Source organism: Cygnus atratus, chromosome 10 (assembly GCF_013377495.2).
Source record: "Cygnus atratus isolate AKBS03 ecotype Queensland, Australia chromosome 10, CAtr_DNAZoo_HiC_assembly, whole genome shotgun sequence".
Lineage (NCBI taxonomy): Eukaryota > Metazoa > Chordata > Aves > Anseriformes > Anatidae > Cygnus > Cygnus atratus.
In genome coordinates this window covers 5,590,359-5,612,696 of record NC_066371.1, presented here as the reverse complement: position 1 = coordinate 5,612,696, position 22,338 = coordinate 5,590,359, and the positions used below count along the sequence as shown (strand labels likewise).

At 42.5% G+C, this 22,338-nt stretch overlaps 1 protein-coding gene across 1 annotated transcript in view; it reads right to left on the bottom strand.

Moving 5' to 3' along the window:
• TAFA4 (TAFA chemokine like family member 4) overlaps positions 1 to 22,338 on the bottom strand; it is an 82,380-nt gene that overhangs the window by 37,586 nt on the left and 22,456 nt on the right. The window contains exons 2-3 of the mRNA XM_035546990.2: positions 8,920 to 9,056; positions 5,823 to 5,938 (exon numbers count right to left, since the gene is read on the bottom strand). Of these exons, the coding sequence (XP_035402883.1) occupies positions 5,823 to 5,938; positions 8,920 to 8,999 (196 nt within the window). The 5' untranslated portion in view covers positions 9,000 to 9,056. The remainder of the gene's footprint in view (positions 1 to 5,822; positions 5,939 to 8,919; positions 9,057 to 22,338) is intronic.

The following is a 22,338-nucleotide window of genomic DNA, read 5'->3' as shown; positions in this document are numbered from 1 at the left end:
TACTAGGGGCAGGATTCTGCCCACAAAGTACTTAAAGATGTGAGCAGCTGCAACTGATGTGGAACAACCTGAAACCTAAAGCACTATCAAGAGGTATTAACAGGTCTGAATTCCAGCTGACAGTAACATTTCACATTCAGAAAAAAAAAAAAAAAAGACTCAGAGGGCCCTGCAGACCGAAACAATGTCTGATACATGCCTCAATACATGAATTGCTGTTTTGTGCAGGGATGATCCCAGTATCATTTACGCACACCTGCCACTCAGCCCCCAGGTCTAGTCCAACAGCATCGCTGAATCCTTCGTTTGTCCTTCAGAAGAACTGTGCCGTTCATTTCTTCTTCACCTGGTATCAGCATAGGGTGTGCTCCTGGTAAAGCAGGGAACTGAACAAGTTTTTACCTAACCTTGGCTGCTATTGACTCTTGCTGCCTGACAGAGGGCAACGCAGCATGTACTCTCCCAGTGTGTTAGAGTGGCTTCTAGTTTTGGGAGGGATTCTTCCACTCCTCCAAGGTACTGATTTCTCTGCTGTCTGGGACACAGAAAGGACTTGTGTTAAGTCAGCTGTTTAACAACCCTCTGTACTGCCTTCAGCTGGCCTGGTTTGCAGTCCATCAGCAGCAGACCTTTGCACCAGACCCATGTTCATGCAATACCTGTGACAGGTATTACCATGCCCAGTGACAGGAGGTCTGCTTCTGTGACAAACCAGTGACCTGGATTTTCCCACTGGTAGGCTAGACCGGCACCTCTTCAGAGAGCAGTCAAAGACAGGTGGGAAATCAGAGGCGGACACACTCTAAACAGGCTCTGCCTGCCCTAAGCACTAGCAAGGGCAGAACAGGAACAGCAGCAAGCAAGGAGAGCCTTTGTCTTTTGCATCAAGGGGCACTGCTGCATTATTCACCCAGATTGCTCCTATGTGAGCTGAGATTTTCCATGCATCTGTCTCACCCTTTTCAAGCAGCAGTTAGAAGAGCACAAGGGAGAATGCTCATAGAAACCCAGAAAATTAGCTCAGGTCCCGGTGCATGCCCTGCACAGCACAGTCTACAAAAGAAGCCCATCTTTCACACATGACGGAAATCGCTGGTCCTCTGAAAACCAGCCAAGACAGCATCCTGGTTGCTGGAGATCACATCCAAGATACCAGGCAGCAAATTAGATTTTCTGCTGCATTTCACTAAGCAAAGAGGTAGAGTTTTCAACAGCTTGGGATGCTGGTAATTCCCTTATGAACCCACTTCCCAGTCTCCACGGTCATGCACATTTGACTTGTCATTGGCATTTTTAATAAGACTTCTCCCATTAAACCTCTGATAACCCTGTAAATTACCCATCTGCAGAGCAGCGAGGAATAAACTCTAAGAAAAGAGGTTACTACTCATTCCTCCAGTTGGCAAGACAACCAAGCTGTGTCCCAGTGCATTCAGTGATTTATCCCTATGCTCTGCACCATCCTGCAAGCAGACCATTAGGGCAGAAGTCCTCACTTGAAATCACAGACACACACACACACACACACACACACACACACACAAAAAGAGAAAATGTGAACCAAGTAAGACAAATTCAGAGACAAATTTGGCCCTACAGGTGTATTTTAAATATATGAATTCCAGACATATTAATAATGGACTCTCCAAAATCTAGATCGTTCAGCAAGCAGAAGGCGGCTGGAAGTATTTCAGGTGAGCGCTACCACATAAAAATAAAATGCAGCAGCCTTACGAAAAACCAAGCTGCACTGGTAATTCATGACAGAAATTGCTCAGCTGGCTGCACTAATTAATGATCTACAAGTCCAGCCCCCAGGTGAGGCGACCTGAGGAAGTTTCTATTCAATGCTTCATCATTTGTGGATCCTGACTTACAACAGTGAGGTGGAAACAAATCTTTCCTGGTACTAAACGTACATTGCTTCATTCAGCACAGCATGGAATTGATAGTTATATTGGTATCAGTCAGGAACTCTGGGAGCCTGAAATACTGCCCAATTTTAAATAGCTCTAGTAAGGTTGGTGCCCATGCTTCTCTCTGCTGTTATCAGTGCAAAAGACAAACTCTTCAAAAGGGTACTTCAGAGCAACGAATTCAGACGAATATTCTGAATTGTCTTCTCTACAAAGTTGTACAGGGAGCCTGCTGAAATAATCTGATAACTAGCATCCTCAGTGATCTAACAGTAAAGAGAAGGAACATTTCTCCCCTACCTCTTGCCTAGTTAACTCTGCTAGTCAAAGCAATTACACTGTTTAAATGAAAAATAGGCTGAGACCTCCAAGCTGGGCTCAAGATTCCAAACTTCTTCAAAGCAATGGCAGGACTGTCTTGCTAGATTGAACGGTCTCTTTCTCCGCTAAGAGTTATTTGATAACAGTGAATATACTGCAGAACAAAAGAAGGGGTTAGGCCTGTCCTATGCTTTATTACAGTGGTGAGACCTTTTTTGTCAAAGGGATTGCTCAATACCATTGTCTCTCACTTTTCAGCAACAGGATGGCTTCTGGGTCCTTAAAGATCTAACCCCTGTCCCCATCTGAATATTACAGAGACAGCTGCCGAATGTCATTCTTTCAGGTGCCATCTAACAGGACCAAAGTCGATAAGTGTCTTTTCCTGGATTAGGCTCCTTAAAAATCACAGTATTTTGAAAAGAAAAAAAGTCAATCCCCACTTTTCAGCTTCAATTCTATTGTCTGCCTTTGGTTAATAAACTTTCTTAGATGTAACGAGTAAGCATGTTTTCAAAAGAAACTAGTGATGTCAAACACATAGATTGAAACACTGATTTTCAGGGTCATACAACACATTCTTAAAAAACAGCTGCTCCTAAAGTATCATAAGGTAGGCACCTCATGTCTCATAAACAGCAGGTATTTCCCACCTCAATATAAACCTGCTAGGTTATGGCTGCTTTACCTAAGGGACATAGGACAGTCTTTGCCAAACCCAAAGCCTGAATTCATCTCTCTACCATCTAACATGCTCCAAGACATTTTACTTTGAAAAATGTGAAAGCTGTCTATTGACCAGAATTTATGTTTTTAATCTCATTTGCCCTCTGAGAACATGTTAATTTATTTTAACCAGATGAGGCTAATTATTTGCTTTCCATTAAAAGGGCTACACTAAAAGAAAAAATATTTGCTTTCCTGATGCAAATCAGCAAGGAGCAAGATATTGCTTTGTTCACTTATCAGATCACATCACAGATCCGATCATACATTAGAAATTCCTCAAAAATTCCCACCTCAAAAATGAGGTGGAAAATGCAGGCCCCTTCAGTAGGGTCCTCCAAATGCTCAATGATGCCATGCACCAGATACGGGGAGCTGGATAATCAAAAATGGGGGTGATTTGCAACTGGCACATGGAATCATAAAGTGGGATGGGGTGACTTCAGTGTACGCATGAGAGAAACTCATGTCCGGGGAAGAATATGACACCATGAGTCTAAAAAGGTACATGAAGGTTCCAGCTTCAATGGAATCTATTTGAAGAAAAGCTCCACAATCTGACCTCGCTATTTAATGAAGAGCAGAACCTTTTTTTAGCCTACCAGAAAAAGCACTGTAAGCAAATGTGCTTAACAGTCGAGCAGCTTGATTGTGTTTTACAATACCTCTTTGATACAGGGAAAAGAATTCTTAGTCTCAGTTAAAAGTATGCAGTCAAGCATTCTGAAATGTTACGTTAAAAGATTGCCATAATTTACCTGACACATAATGAGTATTCATCATATGAGCCCTCAAAAGAAGATCACTGCTGCCTTATTACACGTATTTCCCTTTGGTACACATGCAAAGTGCATCTTAAAAAGACAAAAATAACATTCCTTCTTACAAGACTCTTCCCTGAATGACAAACGCTGCAGAAGTCTATTCTCCAGGTTCTGCTGAGGTCTGAAGAGTAACTTCAATTGTTTAATCAGCTCTGAAATGCACTGCTAAGCAACAGTTGTTTATAGGAAAGGTCAAGAGGGCCTAATTAACTTGTCATTGTGTGTAGACCCCCTTCCTCAGTGAAGCAATTTAGCCAGTTTCCATAACAGCTACCTGCAAAAAGGTAACGTGGATCATTCCCTCACCCTGTATTCAATTACTTTATAGGCTTTTGCTGAAACTTCTCAGTTATTCTCCTTGACCTGTGACTGCATCTTATGGCAAACACACGTCACTGCATGGAAAACTCATCTAGCAGGGACTGAAAGAAATAGTGCCCAATTATTTTGGCATTTTGTCAGTAACTCTAGCACACTTACTGCTGAATTGTAGTTTTTGGCCAAATCCTCTGCCACTGAAAGGTGACAGACACCCAACAGAAAGCAGTGGGCTGGAATCCATTTTAAACAGCTCAAAACCTAAGGTGTTCAAACAAAACCAGCACGCTTGAACTGCTGATAAACCCTACTCATCCATGCATCAGAGAAAACCCAAAAGAAAACCCAAAAGGCTAAATTTCAATAAATCTTGAATGAAGCAACAGGCTCAGTCTGAATGGGCCATGACAGATGACATGTCAGAGCATGGTAAGAAAGCTCCACAGCACCAGGGAACCCAGAGCACAGAGGTTTGCTGTGCAACTCTTACACACATTGCTGATGTGCTGTGAGCATGTAGATATAGACACAGCAGCCGTATGCAGGTCACATTCAGTTGTGCGTGCCAGGACTGAAAAGATTTTGGCAAGCTCATGAGGATCCTTCAGCTAGACACCCACCAGAAGCAGCCAGGAAAGAGATCAATAGGTTGTCTCATCTGGAGGATGAGCCCTCTAACAAATGCATCCCCACTTCCTAGCACTGAGCTGAAGCGGATGCTAACATTAGACACGGACCCATGAGAATCTGGCTCAGAGCTAACAACACTATATATGGATTAATGGCCACACACCTCATCTAAGAATGAGACTACAGCACAAATAGGAGCACTTGCAGAAATCCCCAAACCAGCACGACACTAACTACAGAACTGAGAGTCCAGTCTTCTCACCGCTAGGGTGCTGCCAGGTTTTTAACCTCTCCTAAAAGCAGAGCCCACAGGTGGTATTTTGTTAGCTTTACCTCTCTTGCTTCTGGGGTCAAAGGTGATACAGGTTATTAGCACTAATACATCTATATTTCTTTCTGTATTCAAGCTGGGGTCTCTGCATCGTCCTAGCACAGACTCATTACTACCAAGTTCCAGTCCAGTATCAATTTATGAAAACAACCCAGCTTGTTCTGAGCTACTTCTGTCATTCTGTCATATACAAGATACTATATTGTGGCTGGTAGATTATCTTACTGGAATAGTGCATTCTCTTAAATGCAATTATCTTTCCGTTTGCCTCACTATGCAGGAAAAAAGTAGCATACCACAAGCTGAACTAAACCGCAGTTCAGTATTTGTGTTACTTAGTGAAAGAAGTGGCTCATGTAGTCTTAGGGCTTTGATCTATTGCTCACCAAAGTCAATGATACCATTGTAAAGTCTCCTGATAACTACTGGATTAAGAAGGGGAAGATAAAGATACATTTCAGAGCAGTACAAAAAAGGGATAAAGCAAGAGGGCACAAAAAATCCAGAACTCCTAGCAGTCATTAAGCTCACTGGACAGATTTTGTGGAGTGATTTCACTACATAAAACTAGCAGAAAACCCCATGAAATTCTACAGTAACTCATTTGGTTGTTGCTGTATTTTTAACCCATTGCACCGATTATAGCATGTTGTCAACAGCCACATCAATTATCCATTGCTAAAGAGAGGGCCCTAACACTCTGCAAGCGGTATTAATTGGTCTCAGTAGCATGCAATGAGTTCAAAAAGCTCCTACCTGTATGTCCCCGGGGATGGTGGCTAGAGGCGGACAACAATTTACAGCAGACCATTAACACATAGACCAGAAAAAGCCAGTCAGATAGAAGCATTGATTTGGCACAGAATCTCATCCTGGAGGCAGAAAAGGAAGCAGATGAGTGAAAGAACAATATGAGTAGGGAATAACATAAAAACAATGCTGGGAAGGAAAAGCTGCAGAGATGCTGAAGAATAACTAATACATCTTATTACAAGGCAACACCGACAAAATCACATTCACAGTTTGGTTGGGATCAATTCTTTTTGAAGCATGTTTTATGGTTAGAAGCAATGCAATGGTTATCACACATCATATTACCCACACGTATTTATAATAACACCATACGAGTGCAGTATATTTTTACAAATCTTGAGGAGTTTTTTAAGATTAAGACCCATCCACACTCAATTTAAAGATACATACTTATAAGGTGCGCTACTATTTTTAAACTGCACCTGCCTCAAAATCATAGAAACATCACAGAAAAGTGTCCTTTTTACTTCATACTTCTCAGGACACATTTGCTAAAGATACCAGCATCTGCTAGCTTTCCTGGAGATCAATAAGTTTGCTAAGGGTTAAACAGTCATGAAGCCACCAGCTCAATCAAATACGCAAAGACTCACTACTGTACCAGAGCGTTAGAAACTGCATTTCAGAAAACCGTTGTCCTAAAGAAGGCAGATATTGTTAGCCTCATTTATGTGTAAGAACCAAGACCACAAATCCTCAGTAATTTTGCTGCAAATACTTACAATTAAATCCCTCAATAGCTTATGCTATGCTATTCATCACATCGAAGGTAATCTGATCATTTTCTTCAACTCAGTTATGATGATTTATTACTCGTGCAATACATAAATGGGCATTATGCACTTGAACCCTTAGATGTAACGTTCCACACTTTCAGCAAATGCTGTAAGCAGGCATACATCAAATTAATTAAAGGCAAATTATAGATTTGCATAAATTGAACTAAATACCGCTATGAAAGCGGTGATGTTAGTCTGTAGTTAATCGGCACGCTGGGATTTGGACAAGCCTATCACAAGCATGCTTATTTGCACCAAACAGTCCTTTGAGAACTTTTCCCTTCAGATTCCAGCTCTGATTCTTCCGTGTACTTCCTAAATAATTTATCAGTATATCTTTATGATACCTGAAACTGTTCAGCTAGTCAGATCATTCAAGTGCTGAACAGCCTGACAGATTAAAAAAATTTTGAAAATTAAAAAATATATATATATCATGCCTTAACTCCACTGTCAAAGGCAGGTGAACCACTTCAGTCCTGTTTTAAATTTGACCACCATCTGCAAGTGAAACCAAAACAGGCCTCACATTTTCTCATCTAAAAGTGCTTGCTTTTTCCCTTTTGCACATCACCAAACAATACTGTTCTCAGCATGTATTAGTGGTAACATTGATAAAGTCCAAACAAATCACTTGTCAATAGCAAAAGTTAGAGGTCAAAAACCCATTGTAAATATATTTTAGAAACAAACATTATTTTGCACTTGTGAAACAAAACCTGAATGAAAAACCCAGTATCTTCAGCTGTCCTTATAGACTTCACTCTAACCCATAAAGTTTTTTTTAAAGCTCTGCAAATGTTGTGAAAAAAAAATAACACACCATGCCTATAGTTTTAAGAAAAAAATAATTTAAAGAAGCTACATTTTAAGGACTAATTTGGGGAAAATGGACTTTTCCTTTTATTAAGTAGATGCTCTGTTTTGAGCCCAATATATTGCCACCCTAAACACAAAAGAACAGGTATAGGAAGAAACAAACTGAGATTCTTTAAAAAACAGTGTACGGGAGTCTTCTACAAGCATGAAGTACCCTTTTACAGAGCGCTCCCAGGCTAATTCAGAGCACCTACTCTTCAGCTAATAAACAGGGGCCTAATTCATCTCTTGCACCCAGTGAACCACATAAAGTGGTGCAGTTAACCACATAAAGTGGTGCACATAAGCCAGTGCAGTTAACGGGATTGAGTCACTGTGAAACCAGCACAAATGTTGTTATTGCTGTTTATCTTAGTCTAAGTCAACAGCCCAATAGGCTTTGACTTTCAGAAGTTAGTCACCCAAATCTTCCCAAGGTAACATCATTTTCTTGAGGAGACAGCTGAATTTAACCTTAATTTTCTTTCTTCCTTCACGAGAATAGTGACACCTTACACCTCATGCACCAGTTACCACTAAACAGGAAGTCATGATTTGCCCATTTTGCAATACTATCCCTCAGTTGCACTAAACACAAATACAGGAATCTGATCCAGGTATCAGTGGACAGCCCAGCTCTGGTGTCACTGTGTAGTAACATAACAAAGACAGTGACCTTCCTTCAGGTGTCCTGAGGTGTGAAAGCAGGATTTAATCCTTGGAATTAAATTCCAGAGATCAGAAATTCTCAGCATACCATTTCTGGTGTGAGTTGATGAAAGGGACAGGTATTTGGCCCCAAATCATGCACTGGCAGCTCAACAACTCCTATTTCAGCACGTAAGTGAACCCAGGTGCTCCCATCATTCCCGGTACAGGAGCAAGCCTGGTCTCACTGGAAATGTATGCTGACATCATCTCAAAAGTTTTCCAGATTATGAAAATCTGACTCCTTTGAAGCCATGACCCTAATGTCAGATAGGGAATAGGAAACCATGTTTAATCAGGTTAACAAGGTAACCCTAGCCCTTTGTAACTATATTCAAACCCAGGAATAAATACATCACTAGAAACACACAGATATATCCAAAGTGAAAGGCTGCTAAAACCAACCAGTGTCATTAAAATGATATAACACTTGCAGACTTCAGTCTGTATTGCAGGTAGACAGGACACAAGTCTTCAGCCTACTAGTATAAAGAAATACAGGGGGATCTTTAAAAAGACAGAGAAAATGAAGTTTGGCAGACAGGTGCAACAAGGGGTGCTGGGCCCTTCAGCTTCAGTGGGCTGCCACTCTCAGAAATGTCAAGCCTTCATTCTCTGTTGGATTAAAGTGGATATTGTTGCTAACCAGAACAGCAAATCTTCAGTGTCATTTGAAAGATAAAAAGTGTTCTTACCTTGGGGACTTTGCAAGAATTTTGTTCCAGTCAAACACAATTATTTCAGTGTGTTTTTCATAGTTATTCCAGATTCCCATTTGCGGCTGCAAATAAGCCTTTCTGCATTTCAGAATTTTTTCCTTCACTTTGGGGACCTACAAAGAAAGCCATATTACACTGCAATTAATGTCTAGAATGATGCTGTGAAATAGATCTTCGTTATCAAAATCATTGTTTCACACTGCCATCTACAGTACAATCCAAGGCAAAAGGCAGCAGTCACACTGCTCTTTTCACTTGTTTCCAGGAACACAGAGAAACAGTGATAAGACAGCTCTGAAATATCACTATATTAACTAAAAGCAGAGTTTACTCCACTGGAAATTACAAACAAAACGCACACTGCTTACTGTGTCCTTACAGCCACGTGCCTCCACACAAATGCTGTGGAAACTGTTAGACCTAGAAGAGACACCACCACAGTGCAAACAGATTTCCACATGATTACTTGAAACCTCCGACAAATTGAATGAGAGGTTATTAAAGACAGGGTGAAATCCTTCACTGTCTTCATAAAGATCTGGCCAAGGAATCCAGCTACCTCGGGAGCAGAGGGTCTGTAGGGCTGCATCTGTAGGATTGTGTCTGTGTCAATGTATTATGGCTCCCTCTGATGCTTTTGGCTCCCAGCATCACATCTCATGCCAAGCCCACCTGTACCCAGAAGCTACATTTCCAAGTCGCTACGTGGAGACAGTTTTGCAGCAGTACTGACGCACGTTCCACAGAATAATGAGCTCAAACACTCCATTTCATAGGCATTCGAGTCTCTTTGCTTTTATTGTTTATATTTGTTCTCTCACTTCTATCCCTGGGCTCAACTTGACCTTCTGCTATTGAAAACATGACACAGTGCAATTTGTGAGAGTAATAATAATGTGGTCTTCACTGACAGAGGGATCACAATAACCTTTTCTCATCTTCTCCTGCCACTCTTTTCGTTTCACTCTTCCTTTGATCAATTAGAAATTTGCTTTTAAGAAAGTTACACTATCACATTGGAGGGCAAAGCATCTCTGGGGTCATAAAGGCAGGTTAGAAGACACCTTTCAGGAGCTTAGGACAGGAAAGCCCCTGGCTTCACACACACAGTTCCTTTCTGTTCAGGACACCATGAGAAACCAGAGTAATTGATGGAATTAAAGAAGTACCAGGCCAACAATCTATAATTAATCACATTTTACTGTCTTCATTTTCCAATATAGAGTTGCAGAATGAGCCAAAATTGTAACACAGCACTTATAACCAAAACAAACTGTGAATAAAGAGATGTCTTAAGACAAAGCACTACCATCCAATATTAAGCCTCTTATTATTAGCTCTTTTACACGTAATATTAACAAAAAAATCACTGTGCCTGAAAAGATTTATAGAGGAAAAAAAAAGCAAACAAGCTTTTCAATATAGTACCAAATGACTGAAGTGGTTGTGCAGCACATTTTTATCCCTTTCATAATAGGGCAGATAGACAAATATATTCTTACAGTGCTCTTGTAGAAATCAGTATTTCAATAAACTAAATTGGGTTTGGGGGTTTCTTTGTTCCATAACTTTTATTAGAGAGACGGACAAAAAAAAACTTTAGATGCACCTACAGGTAAACACTAACTTTAGTGTAACCTATTCTGGAAACGCATGTTAAACACTGGTTAAAGACAAAGAAGCATTGATTATTCTAACTCATTCTGATTAAATGGATACAGCATAAAAGCCAGATAATACTGCCACCAGCATATCTTGGGGCTTTCTGATGCCTTGCAGGCAGCAATGTTTCTTAAGAGAATGAGGTTGTTTAAGGGAACTGTAAGGCAAACTGTTACAGTGCAATTCTGAGTCTGAGATACAGCTGTTTCATTTCAATAAAACATGGAGAACAGAACAGAAATGAGAGTCTCGCCTGGTTAATAACAGTGAAAGGAATTCCAGGCTTCTCACGACGAAACCATCTTTTGTGCGTGTTTTGTGACCAGTGGTTTTAATGCCGGCCCCGGCATCGTTTCAGGGCATAGCGCTGCTTTGGAAAGAAGAGCTGCTTATTTGCAGAGTGCACAAACAAGCGAATCACTCCTGACCTGCTGCACCAAGAGCTCTGCTGGGGCAGCGGGGCCTGCGAGGGCAGCAACCCACCCTCCCGCTGGCCACCTGCAGCCAAACCCTGCAAGCAGCTTTAAAACAATAAAGATCAGCATCGCCTCCCAAGAGGCGCCAACACGTCTGAAAACAACCCGTGTTTTGTGGATGAAGTCCTTGACCTCAGCGGAGCAGGGTAAATTTACTCAGGAAGGATTTGAACAGAAGTTACCCATGGAAAGCGACCTCAGAAAGAAAGAGGTTGTTTTTATACCGCGAGCTCTAGCCAGGAGACAGTGGAACCCCCACCACCATCTCTACCCAAGCTCTAAAAATGAAGGGAAGGAGGAAGGGTGCAAGAAGGGCCCCATGCTCGCAGCATTTACACATGGGCTGGCCATGAACAGCTCCTGCTTTGCACGTCAGTCACTCCAGTCCCTGCTTCAGCTCTCCTGGGTGAGCATTTAGGTCATCTGCACACCCAAACTAAGTTTCTGGGATCTGGTATCCAAAGGAAATTGCAATGGCCATGTATGTTCTGGGACTAAGGGACTGCAGCCTGTCTCTGTGGCCCCACACTCCAGTAAAAGGGGTATAAATAGCATTGTCCTACGCCAGAGAAGCATTTCAGGAGCAGCTACAATAAAAGCCTCAAGTTATTTGGAAATCGCATGGGCGCTATATAATTCCTTTGGCAGATGGAATAAGATAGCATTTTAAAGTAGGTACTATTTCCTACCAATATTTACACGTTGTAAAATACTTCTTACAGCTACTTTCTGTAAAGGATAAATTACCAAAGCATTTTAAGCCATCTCTTACAATAAGCTATTAAATAATTTAGAGGATCTCCATCCATTAAATATTTAAAAGGCCTTAATTTCTCCATTCTCAGTAATTCCTCGTTTAAACCAAAGATAGCACATCCCTTAAAAGACTTTTTCTGTAAAATCACAGCTAAGAAGGAAGCAGATGTATGCACCACACATTTCACGGGGCAAGGCACCAGCCACAGAGCTTGAACCCCCTGCCATCCCTGTTAAACTCTGGTGTCCTTCAGTTTCTTAGAAGAGAAAAAATAATCCGTTTGTTTAATTTAAAAGCACTGTTGCTCGAGTCGGAGGGGAAATAAAGACGAAATCGAGAAAAAAAAAAAAAAAACGCCTCCTTGTCAATTTCCACCTGTCACCATCAGCTCCCTCACACAGAGCGTCGGTTGTGGGGCTAAGCGACTACAGACGGGGTGGGCACTGACCACCCATCTACCCCACAGAAACACTTTGCTCCCCCGGGCCCGGGGGCAGGCGGCTCCCCTCAGGGGAAGTCGGCGCCCATGGCGGCGGGGACATGGCGGCGCCGCCCTGCGCTGAGGGGCGACGCGGGCGGGCAGCGGCTCTGCCGTGTGGTGCTGCTGCCCTCTGGCGGCCCCTCGGCGGCTCAGCCGGCCCCGGCCTGCCACAGAATCCAGCGGGGAGCTGTGGGGCACGTCCAGTTCTGTCACGACTCAGAAATCTCATTAAAGCCCACCCGGACATCCTGCACCCAGTGCTCCGTGGCAGCCAGCTCGTTGTCCCCTGCTGAGCCCTCCGAGGGATTCCTCCAAGGCTGCTGCAAAGCCTCTCATCTGCAAGCACTCCTTTGTGCGAGAATGAGCTGTCCATGCAAATTAAATTTTGTCATTAATCATACTAGCACGCTGCTGTCACCGCATTCCTCCGGTCACCCTCCCCTCTGGAGCCACGCTGCTGTCCACTGCGTGAGGAGACAGGGGGCCGAGGGCTGCCCCACAGGCTGCTCCTCTCTCCCCCAGGTCCTCTACGAGCCCCCAGAAATTTTTCCACAGGGAAATAATTCTTCAGGTCACAGCCACCAGTGAGTTCGGCTTGATCTGAAGATTTCAAGTGGCAGTAAATTCACCACAGCCCGGTTATTCCAACAGTTAATTAACCTCACTCTAAACACTGCACCTTATTCCTAATCTGAATTTGTACAGCTTCTGCTTCCAGGCACCTGATTTCGTTAGGCCTTTTTTTCCTTCTCCTCTGCTATGAGGTACTGCTGTCCATACACAGCACTTGCAGCCCGAGGTCAAGCCCTCACTGAGCAAACTTCACATAAGTTAGATGCAAGAAGCCTCTCCTTGGAAGTTTTGCACTATTAAAACCATCACATAGCTCTTCTTTGCATTGCTGCTGATTTCTCAGCGTCAAGTTTTCTGAAGTGAACATAAGAAGGTAAAGTAACCATAGATGGCCCTCATTAATACCACGAACAGAGGTAACAAACTTTCCAGATTATACGTAATGTACCATTCACCTCCTCTTTCCAGCTGGTGCACCACACGGGGACAAGTCTGGTTCTTAAAGGTCTCAGTTCTGCCCATCCTTACTCACATTAACAGCTACACCAGGCAAACTGACAATGGACACAAAGCTATGCACATAGTAACATGAGATCACTGTCACAGTGCAGGAAAGCAAAACTTTTATTGGGACCAGTTGCTGTATCCTTCACTCCCAGAGACAACATCAACTTTTCTGCTGCATTTTCTTCCCTGCGGGTATCACTGAGGGAGCCCTGATCACATCAAGCTCCTTAGCATAAAGCAAACTGAAGTGAAAAGGCTCTTCAGACAATAAGAAGATTAGCTAGTCGAGGGGGCACCAAACTGCAGGTATGCTTACTCACTTTTAAGAAAGCCAGGCATGTAAAATTCCCTGGGAGACAGTGGCAGTTCCCAGCACCTCTCAGACATCATCAGGCTCCTAACAGGCTTCACTTGCAATTTCTGAAGTGCATTTTTATGACATCACATTCCATTTATGACATCAGCCTCTGCTGGTGGCCCCTCAGTCTGTCACCACAAGTCAGCACTTTCCACAGGAACGTTTCAAATCCTGACTTAACAGTAACTGAGGGAGGCAGGGAGGAAAATAAAACAGTACTGTGAGATCTAAAGGAAATAAAACTCGTGGTTTCATAAGAAGAGAGTACTGAACTGCTGTTATATCCACATAGCATGAGCTATTGACCCCACCAGCAGTGGGGCCAGCCACACAGACATCCTGTGTGCCATATGTCTAGGTGAGATGTGTCTGTCTTCATCAGCATTCGGAGCTCTCTCTAGGGTATGTGTCTTCACTATCTCCTTTAGAGGTGAGATAAACCTCCCATACATTGTGGACATGTTAAGAGAACAACATGGGAGGATTGTAAAAACGTGCCAAGGACTCCCTAGTTCTCCATCTTGAAAGGTGTACTCTTCCCCAGTTAATTCTAGAGAGTAAGAAGTTGAGTTGTGTGGATCCTCTGCTGGAAAGCATTCTTAGACACATTTTTAAGTGGGAGTTTGTAGTCTTCAAATTTAATCTGGTAGAGCTCAGGGCACACAGAAGCAGTAACAGTAGCATGCAGAATCAGAAAACAAATTCAAGCAAGGGATGGAGGGTGAGAACTAGAGGACTTCTAGAAGCTCTCAAGTTCACAGAGTGTGAGGAGGAGCTTGAAATCACAGCCGCTGCCACCTCTGCTGAGGCAGAACTAGTCAGGTGTCTACTTAGAATCTGATGCAGTGCAAACTACAGGGCCTAGTTCAGGTCTCTTCCAGGCAGGGGAGCAGTAACTTTTTCAAGTACATTAACTTGAGCACCTGTGATCCCCAGAACACAGTTTTCAATTGTATTTACATGGCAAGTATAACTAGCAGACAAGTTATACTGGCATGAATAACTACTCACTTGCAGTCGAAAAGTATGCTCTCTGTGTATGAGAAGATCATATAAATGAGATAGAATCTCATTTAGAAATTGAATTTTTAGGAAAAACATTTTAGAACCTGCTCTCTCATCTCAAACTGAGCCAACATCTTTCCTTCAGGAAAAATTCTGCCGAGACCAACAGGACTACTCAGAAACTAAAGTACAGCTATTATAGCTGTAAAGCAAAGACAGAATATACCCTTTTCTCCATATAGCATTATTTATTATTCATCACCAGCCTACAAAGAACGCTGCTGCCAAAGTAAACACGTGAAGTGGTAAGTATTTTTATCAAGGTTTCATTTTTAAGGTTGCACAGACTTCCCAACTTGGACAGCAAACACAGGATATCGCCTCATTACAGCCCAGAGTTTCAACCCTTTCAACTACATTTATCAGAGAGAATTTTTCGTTGTGATTATCCAGGTTCTTTCAGGCCCTCACTGCAGCCTGTGAAACAGCTCAAAATCTTTCCCACCCCCTGGTGTATGGCCTACTTAAGAGATGGGAAGAATTGCAGTTGCTGCATTCAAGAAAGCACAGGAATTGCCTCAACCCTGTTCAAAGAGGAGGCAGAGTGGAGGCAGTGCCCTGCTCCACTCCCAGCTGACCTCCGAGGAGCAGAGCAGTACTCTTGTAAAGCAGGCAGCACACTGAGAAACACAGAGAAACAGGTCTTTGAAATAAATCTCTCAGCAGAACATTTCAGACAAAGCAAATATGCATTTTCCCCTACTATAAACTTTGCCTACCAGGTAGCAAAGCAGTAAAGTGGTTGCACAGATTATCTCAAGCAGTAAAGACGCTGTTTCACATACCCTGGATTGATGTAGGAATTTGATTCACTTCTCCCATAGAAGTAAAAGATAACAGATCCATAGCTACAGAGCAAATCACTCACCATGGACCCAGGTGGGCTGTCTGGTGTTTTTGCAGAGTTCACATGGACAAGGGATAGAATTGAGAAAGGGACCCCATGTCCGTTTGTGTCTCTGGATAAGACACTGGGTCCCAGACCTGCCTGCTTTCTGCCTTGCTGTGCAGCCAGGCCACAGCTCACATGCAAGAAGCAGATGATCATCAGCTGTAAGTCACCATTCAAATTAAGAACAAGAGGCAACCCCAAGGAAACTGCATGGCAATTAAAAGATTCAGAAAGCATGATCAGTGAAGAAAATTTGAAGTAGCTGTGTTCGTTTGCTGAAGAAAGTGTTTATTAGAGACATAACAACTGTCTCCTCAAAGAGGTCTGCTTTATAGAAGAGTGTGATTTAAAGAAGTGTTTCTCTGTAGCTATTGCAAATACCATAAAAAATTGTTATCAGTTGCAAAGATAGTTTAGTGTGTGCATGGGGGGAAACTTTCTATCTAAGTGTGGGAAATGAGTGGGACAAGCTGCTCAAAGGACTCACGGAGTCTGCTGCACTGGAGTTGTTTTAAATTACCACTTTAACACCTACAGGATTGCCAAAGCTCCCTTCTGCATGCATAGGGTGGGATTACATGATGCTCAGGGGCTGTACGGGGACTATGTTCCCTTTACGCCTCAGAACCCTGACCGCAGACAGTCATCAAGCATACATCTGTCAGAAGTTATTGGAGGAAAATAGTGGCAGAAAGAAACTAAAAACACCTACATCTATTTGATTTTTCCATGCAGACCTCTGAGTCTGAGAAGATCTATGCAACTAAATCTAGTTCTTTGCAATTCTACTGCATTAGAGTATTATTTTATCTTCCTGTTCTCTAAAACACCTCACTCATGGTAAATAGTTACAGCACGTCTCCTCAAGCTTCCCCCCAAGTCCCCACCAGGCATGACACTGACAGGGTCTGTCCATTTCTGTGTCACCAGTGTAATCTGATCTCTGCTTTCATTTCAGTTCATGAAACTCTCCTCCAAGAGAAAAGCACAGAACAGCTCGATTTGCTCTTAGAGCGCAAACATGCTTTATGAGCAGTGGATGCACATTGGCTGATGAAGAATCCCAACTGTCTGGGTATATGGGATAATTGTTCCACTTGGGACTCATTAGCTAATTGTTAAAAGATTCTAATGAAAAGCATTTCATAAATACAGTACTAAATTTCCAGAAGTGTAATTATGGACTGAACGCACATTTTTAGCACCTGTGTTATCAACTACACAAGCCAATAGCAAAATATCTTGTGCTGTGCTATTTCTGTTTGCGCTCTCAGTCACAGGGTAGTGCACAGGATAACTACCAGCAAACTGAAAGGCAGCATTTTTAATATTCCTATTTTTGTACAAAGATAGCACAGTCAGCTTGAGATTGGTTGGAGATTCTGCCAGCATACAGAATCTCTTATGGCAATAGTGAAGAACAAAACTTGGATTGGAGGGGAAAAGCACAGACCAAGGAGAGCTATAAGCCAGCTTCTAGATCTTTTATTGTCACTTGACTGCAGTACCCCTGGGCAATCTTTTTACTTGGTATTAGAAAATGTTTTCTTATCAAATCCTGCTCCTCAAATTATTTTAAAAAATCATTACTTCCTCTACTGAATAGGAAAATTCCAGATCCAGGTACCTGACCTGTCAATTCAGGAACTGTTAGTGTAAATTAATTAATTAATATCGTTCCTCATTTTCTGTAATTCAGTGATAGAGACAAAACATTGCTAATATGCCAGCAAAGCTTTTGTATGGCACGAAGATTTGGAACTAGATCAATAAAACAATTGCATTTTAAAGAAGAACCCAATCTTGTTCAATCTTTGTCCTAGTTAAATAAACAAAAGCATGTTCAGAACCAGTCTCAAAGTTTGTATTTACCTTACTCTGGCTTGGCAGCACCATGCTGGATGGAAGTACTGACCATCACAGAGGGCATCCCCACTGTACACAGCTCTGTCGGAGCTGGGGGTAACACCTTCTATTCCAACACTGACTGCACCTTCTTCTTGTATCCTGGAGAAGTATCTGCTGTTTGGAGCTAACTGGAGCACCACCATCACTGTATGGGCACAGCACAGCTGGGCTTAATTCTCATTGAGTTTGAGAGACCTGGTGGTAGCTGTACCCATTTGTATTGTGCTCTTCAGGTACCAGGAGTCTCATAAGGTTTTCTGCATCCTGACAAGAGCCTACTACTAAGTCAAAAAGAAGAATGAGCAGATATCTGTTAGTTATCTCCTGAGCCATTGGTCCTGTGGCACTGGAATCAATATTACATTGCAAATTTTGAAAGTGGAAAGACCTCAGAAAGAGGAATCACTTTTGATGTGTAAGCAGCATGCCCTAACTGGGTTAGTTTCCCCAGCAGATCACTGGCATATACATGGAGTGACCCTACCTTTCCCTACATGCCCTTGTCTTTCCCCTTGTAACCAGAAAAAAATCCCTGTATCAATATGAATACAGCAGGTAATGAACTCTCTCCCAGGTATTTTCATTTCCAGCAGTACCTGTTGCTGCATGCCCTGACATAAGAGAATTTCACAAGTCCCATTATTTACATTCTGCTTCCTCCTCCCCCAGAAATGATTGCCGTTGTCTCTTCCCCTTCCAGCCCAATCCTTCAGGCCTCCTTCTCCGTCCCTCCTCAGCCCTATTTCTTGTTTACATAGCAGCTCTTCGTGCTCCTCTGGGAGGCTCACCTGCTTGGCAGCAGCGTGTGAGAGCATCAGGAGAAGGGCTGGCAGGCAGGGAAAGAAACCCCGCTGGAGTTCATGCACTGATCAATAGCGAAAGAAGGTCTCCCCATTTAAAGGAGGTTAATCATCTACTGGTGGCTGTTTTCATCCTTTCACAGGCACGAGGAAGCCAGATAGAGCTCTGAAAAAGGAGCACACCTCAAAAGGAGAACAGTTTTAGACTCCTCCTTATCACTGCTGAGACAGGGTTGCAGCAGCCGCAGCAAGCTGGTACTGCTTTTCAGAAGCAGTAAGAGAAGGGTGTCAGCATGGTGTCTACCTCTCGAGCACCTGAAGTGACAGAGGAGAGACAGAAGCAGGGTCCTCCTTCTGGTACCTGTCACAGCCGAGGGAACAGCATGTTTCCATACAGGAGGCTCAACCAGCTACCCCGACTGGAGTGAGACCACAGCCAGACTTTGAATGAGTAACAGCATGTCCTCTTCAGGGATGAAGCTAGAAACTTTCTCCTTTCTTGAAAAAAGAAAGACAGTTTTCACAGAGCTCAGAGAAGGCTGAACCTTAAGGTTTTCAGTTCCCAATCTGCCTAGGATGGATTTTTGTTTCTGTATTGCCCCTTCACTCATGCACAAGCCACCTCATGATCACATAACTGTGTGATTGATGGGAGGAGCTGGGAGGAGGGTAAGTGGCGTAATTTTGCTTATGCTTTGAAATGCTCAGGGTTGGAAAAGAAGTATGAGATCCCCTCACTTTCCCATGATTATGATTGCCTTAAAAATGCGAGATCTGCTGAAAGTAATAAATCGTTGACTGTTTGTTTAGTTTCAGGGTAGACAACAATCAGCTTTTAATCAATTTTTCATCACCACTGGAGAGCTATTAACTCTCTTAGAATAATTAGAAAAGAGAAAAGAAAAATTTCCTCTAATTATTTTTATCCATGAAGTGAGACTTCATGAATAAAATCTCAAGACTCACAGACACACACACACACAAAACACTTAGGTAGCACGTTTATTTCACTTATTTAGCATGAGATACCGTTTGCCAGAGAGATGGGAAAGAAAAACCAGAACCCTATGTATATTTTTCACAAAGACTGACTCAGCAAGCTTTGTCCAAAGCTTTATCTCAGCCTGTGGTGAGCACTGATTGACTCACACACCTTGTCACAGCAACTTTCCAGCAGCTTTCCCCTCCAATAATCCCATGACAATATACCCTCAGCATGCCTCCTTTACTTCAACCTTTCTGCCAAATGCACCCTTACACCAGCACACTGGGTGTAGCTCAAATGCAGCTGTCCTTACAGGAAGACAAGTTCATGAGTGCTTCACTAGATCCCAAGACAAGTTTTCAACAGATATTTGCCAGGTGGTGATGGGGTGGTGACCAAAGTCTTACATTTTCCTAAGTTACAGTTAAGAAGCAAGCAGCCCTTGGTAGGAAGACTGGGAGACAGACATGCTTTATTGTTATATTGCAGGAAACCCGTCCTCAAACCCAAGAAAAGATGCCCTTCTTGATGGTAGGCATGAGTCAAAAATAATTCTCAAATCTAGTAAGGGCTACCTGAACAAAAATGTAACGGACTGTAAAAAGCAGATCAGACTGGCTCATGGATTTTAAGGGACGACCAACTAAAGTGTGTGAGGGACTGAGCTAATTAAATACTCCCCAACCAGGACCACAGTGACTGCATTTTATTTTATTTTTTCAATTTCCTATTGGAGATGAATTGTGATTCACTTTAAAAAGGGATTCTTCTTGTAAATCGATCAGTGTTAGACCCATTTGACCTACTAGTGTCTCTTTAAAGATTGATGAACTGAAACACAAAAGTGAAACTCTCTCACTTTAACCGTTCCCATCTGAATTTCCTGCACGATGAGATACATTTTTAAAGAGTCCCGTGGAATGGTTACATCATGAATCAAATTTTTCAGATTATTGCACAAAGGATTTCCATAGCCTGGCAATACGTAAGGCAACCACACAACCTGAAAGAAAGCAAGGATAGTCACAGGGCTGTTTTAGATGAAAATCTGCAGTTATTAAAAATGCACTACATCTCAGGGACCATAGTAGGAATTTCGTAAGCCTTTCACTTTAACACTGATTACTAATTAGATGCAAAACAGAACCACTAATGGAGGAAAAAAATAATAAGATCTAGAAAATCACTTACTAGATTTACTTTTCCCCCTCTCCGTGTGAAACCCCTTTCTTGCAAATGACAAGCTTCTTGGCCACGATTAGCACAACCACGATTAAGCTGATGGCTTTGAGCAAATAGGATAAATACTTGCATAGTTCTGTTCAGCTTCATTCAAATTGTTTAATTTTTACGAGGTGTTTGTGAGTATGAAGAGGTTTATAGCATCTTTATAGCAGAAAAGCAGCATTACTCACTTCATATACAGACACTACTGCTTAAAACAGAGTAAATGTCCAGTGGGGGTGTGGTTTATCATTTTAAATTATTTTTTGCACTCAAGCCAAAAACAGTTGTGTTCTTAAGCCATGATTTTGTCCTTCTTAATTTGACTCAAGCGTACAGGACTTCCTCATTATTTCTCTGCTCGCAGTACCACCATCCAACTTATTACCTGCAAAGAGCAGTATCACATGAATAATCTACTGCCTTTTGAACCTGAGGGCCTCAACATCTGATCTCTGAGAGTATGAAAAATTTCAAATTTAATAATGGAATATCCCTGTGATAGTCACTCTAACTGGAAAGTAATAGCTTCTGAAGCTTCCTGTTTTCCATTCAGAAGGATTTAGGGTCAAATAGGTCAGCCGATGACAGCGCATCCTCCTCCAGCAAAGATGCACAATGTGGAGATGAAGAGCAGGCTGTCTATCGCATGGAGAGCCAAGGTCTGCATGCTCTGTGTCAGCATTCAGGCTAGAAGCATGAGTGTTGTACCGAGGGGACAGCAGACTGGGGTTCAGCATCGTCATTGTTGCTCCGTGCTTGGATCTGTGCTGGGCTAGCTGAGCTCTCTGCATACAGCACTCAAGCCTGGACTAAGCACCAGGACCCCTTGAAGGTCTCCTCCACCAGAGACCACCCATCTTCTGACATCCATGTCCCAGCTGCGGAACCACTACCATACCCCGTGTCTATATGTTGCACAGCATAGGAAAAAAAAAAAAAAAAAGAGATCAGGATGAACAGAAAAAATCCCAGCATTGCTCCCCTGGTACAGAAAGACCAATAAGAGTACATCTGCCGTGACTGGGTAAGTTTCAGCTGAATTCACACAAGTAGCAGGATTATTTTTTTTAAAACATCTCCAAGAAAGATCTGCTGAGCACCTTGTAATAAAAATAAAGCCAGACCAGACTTGACAGGTTTGCAATTAATTTTCCTTGGCTCTTATTTACATCTTTGATCCTGGCAGTCTCTCTCTTCTGAATGAGAAACACGGGCTTCCATTCGTAGTTCCTAACGTAGCAAAATCCATAATGTGGCAGGTGTTTGCTACTCATTTCATTGACACGAGTTTTATGTTTAATCAAAGCTGAAGCAAGACAAAATGAGTAAAACAAGATAAAGCAAAGCAAAGCCTGAAGCACCAGTCTATGCTCAACTCTTCACAGTTTGGCAGGGAGCTGCTGGGTAACAACCTCGGAGAAAGATTTGTCTGCCAAGGACCAAATCACCCACTGTGTTGTCAAGTCATCCCATGGATGCTCCTAGACAAAGACATCCCAAGAGACTTCTCAGCTCGTGTCCTATGCACCAATACCTTCATTTTAAGGCACTGTCCAATCCCTTCCCATTATAAGCATGGCCTACCCACAGCACACCCCTCCTTCCCATTATCCAACTACGTTTCTTCAAAGAGAGCAGCCAAGGCTGTAGGAGAAGGCAAAATATGAAAATCTTGTGAACCATCTAACGTCTCATGCTAGGAAG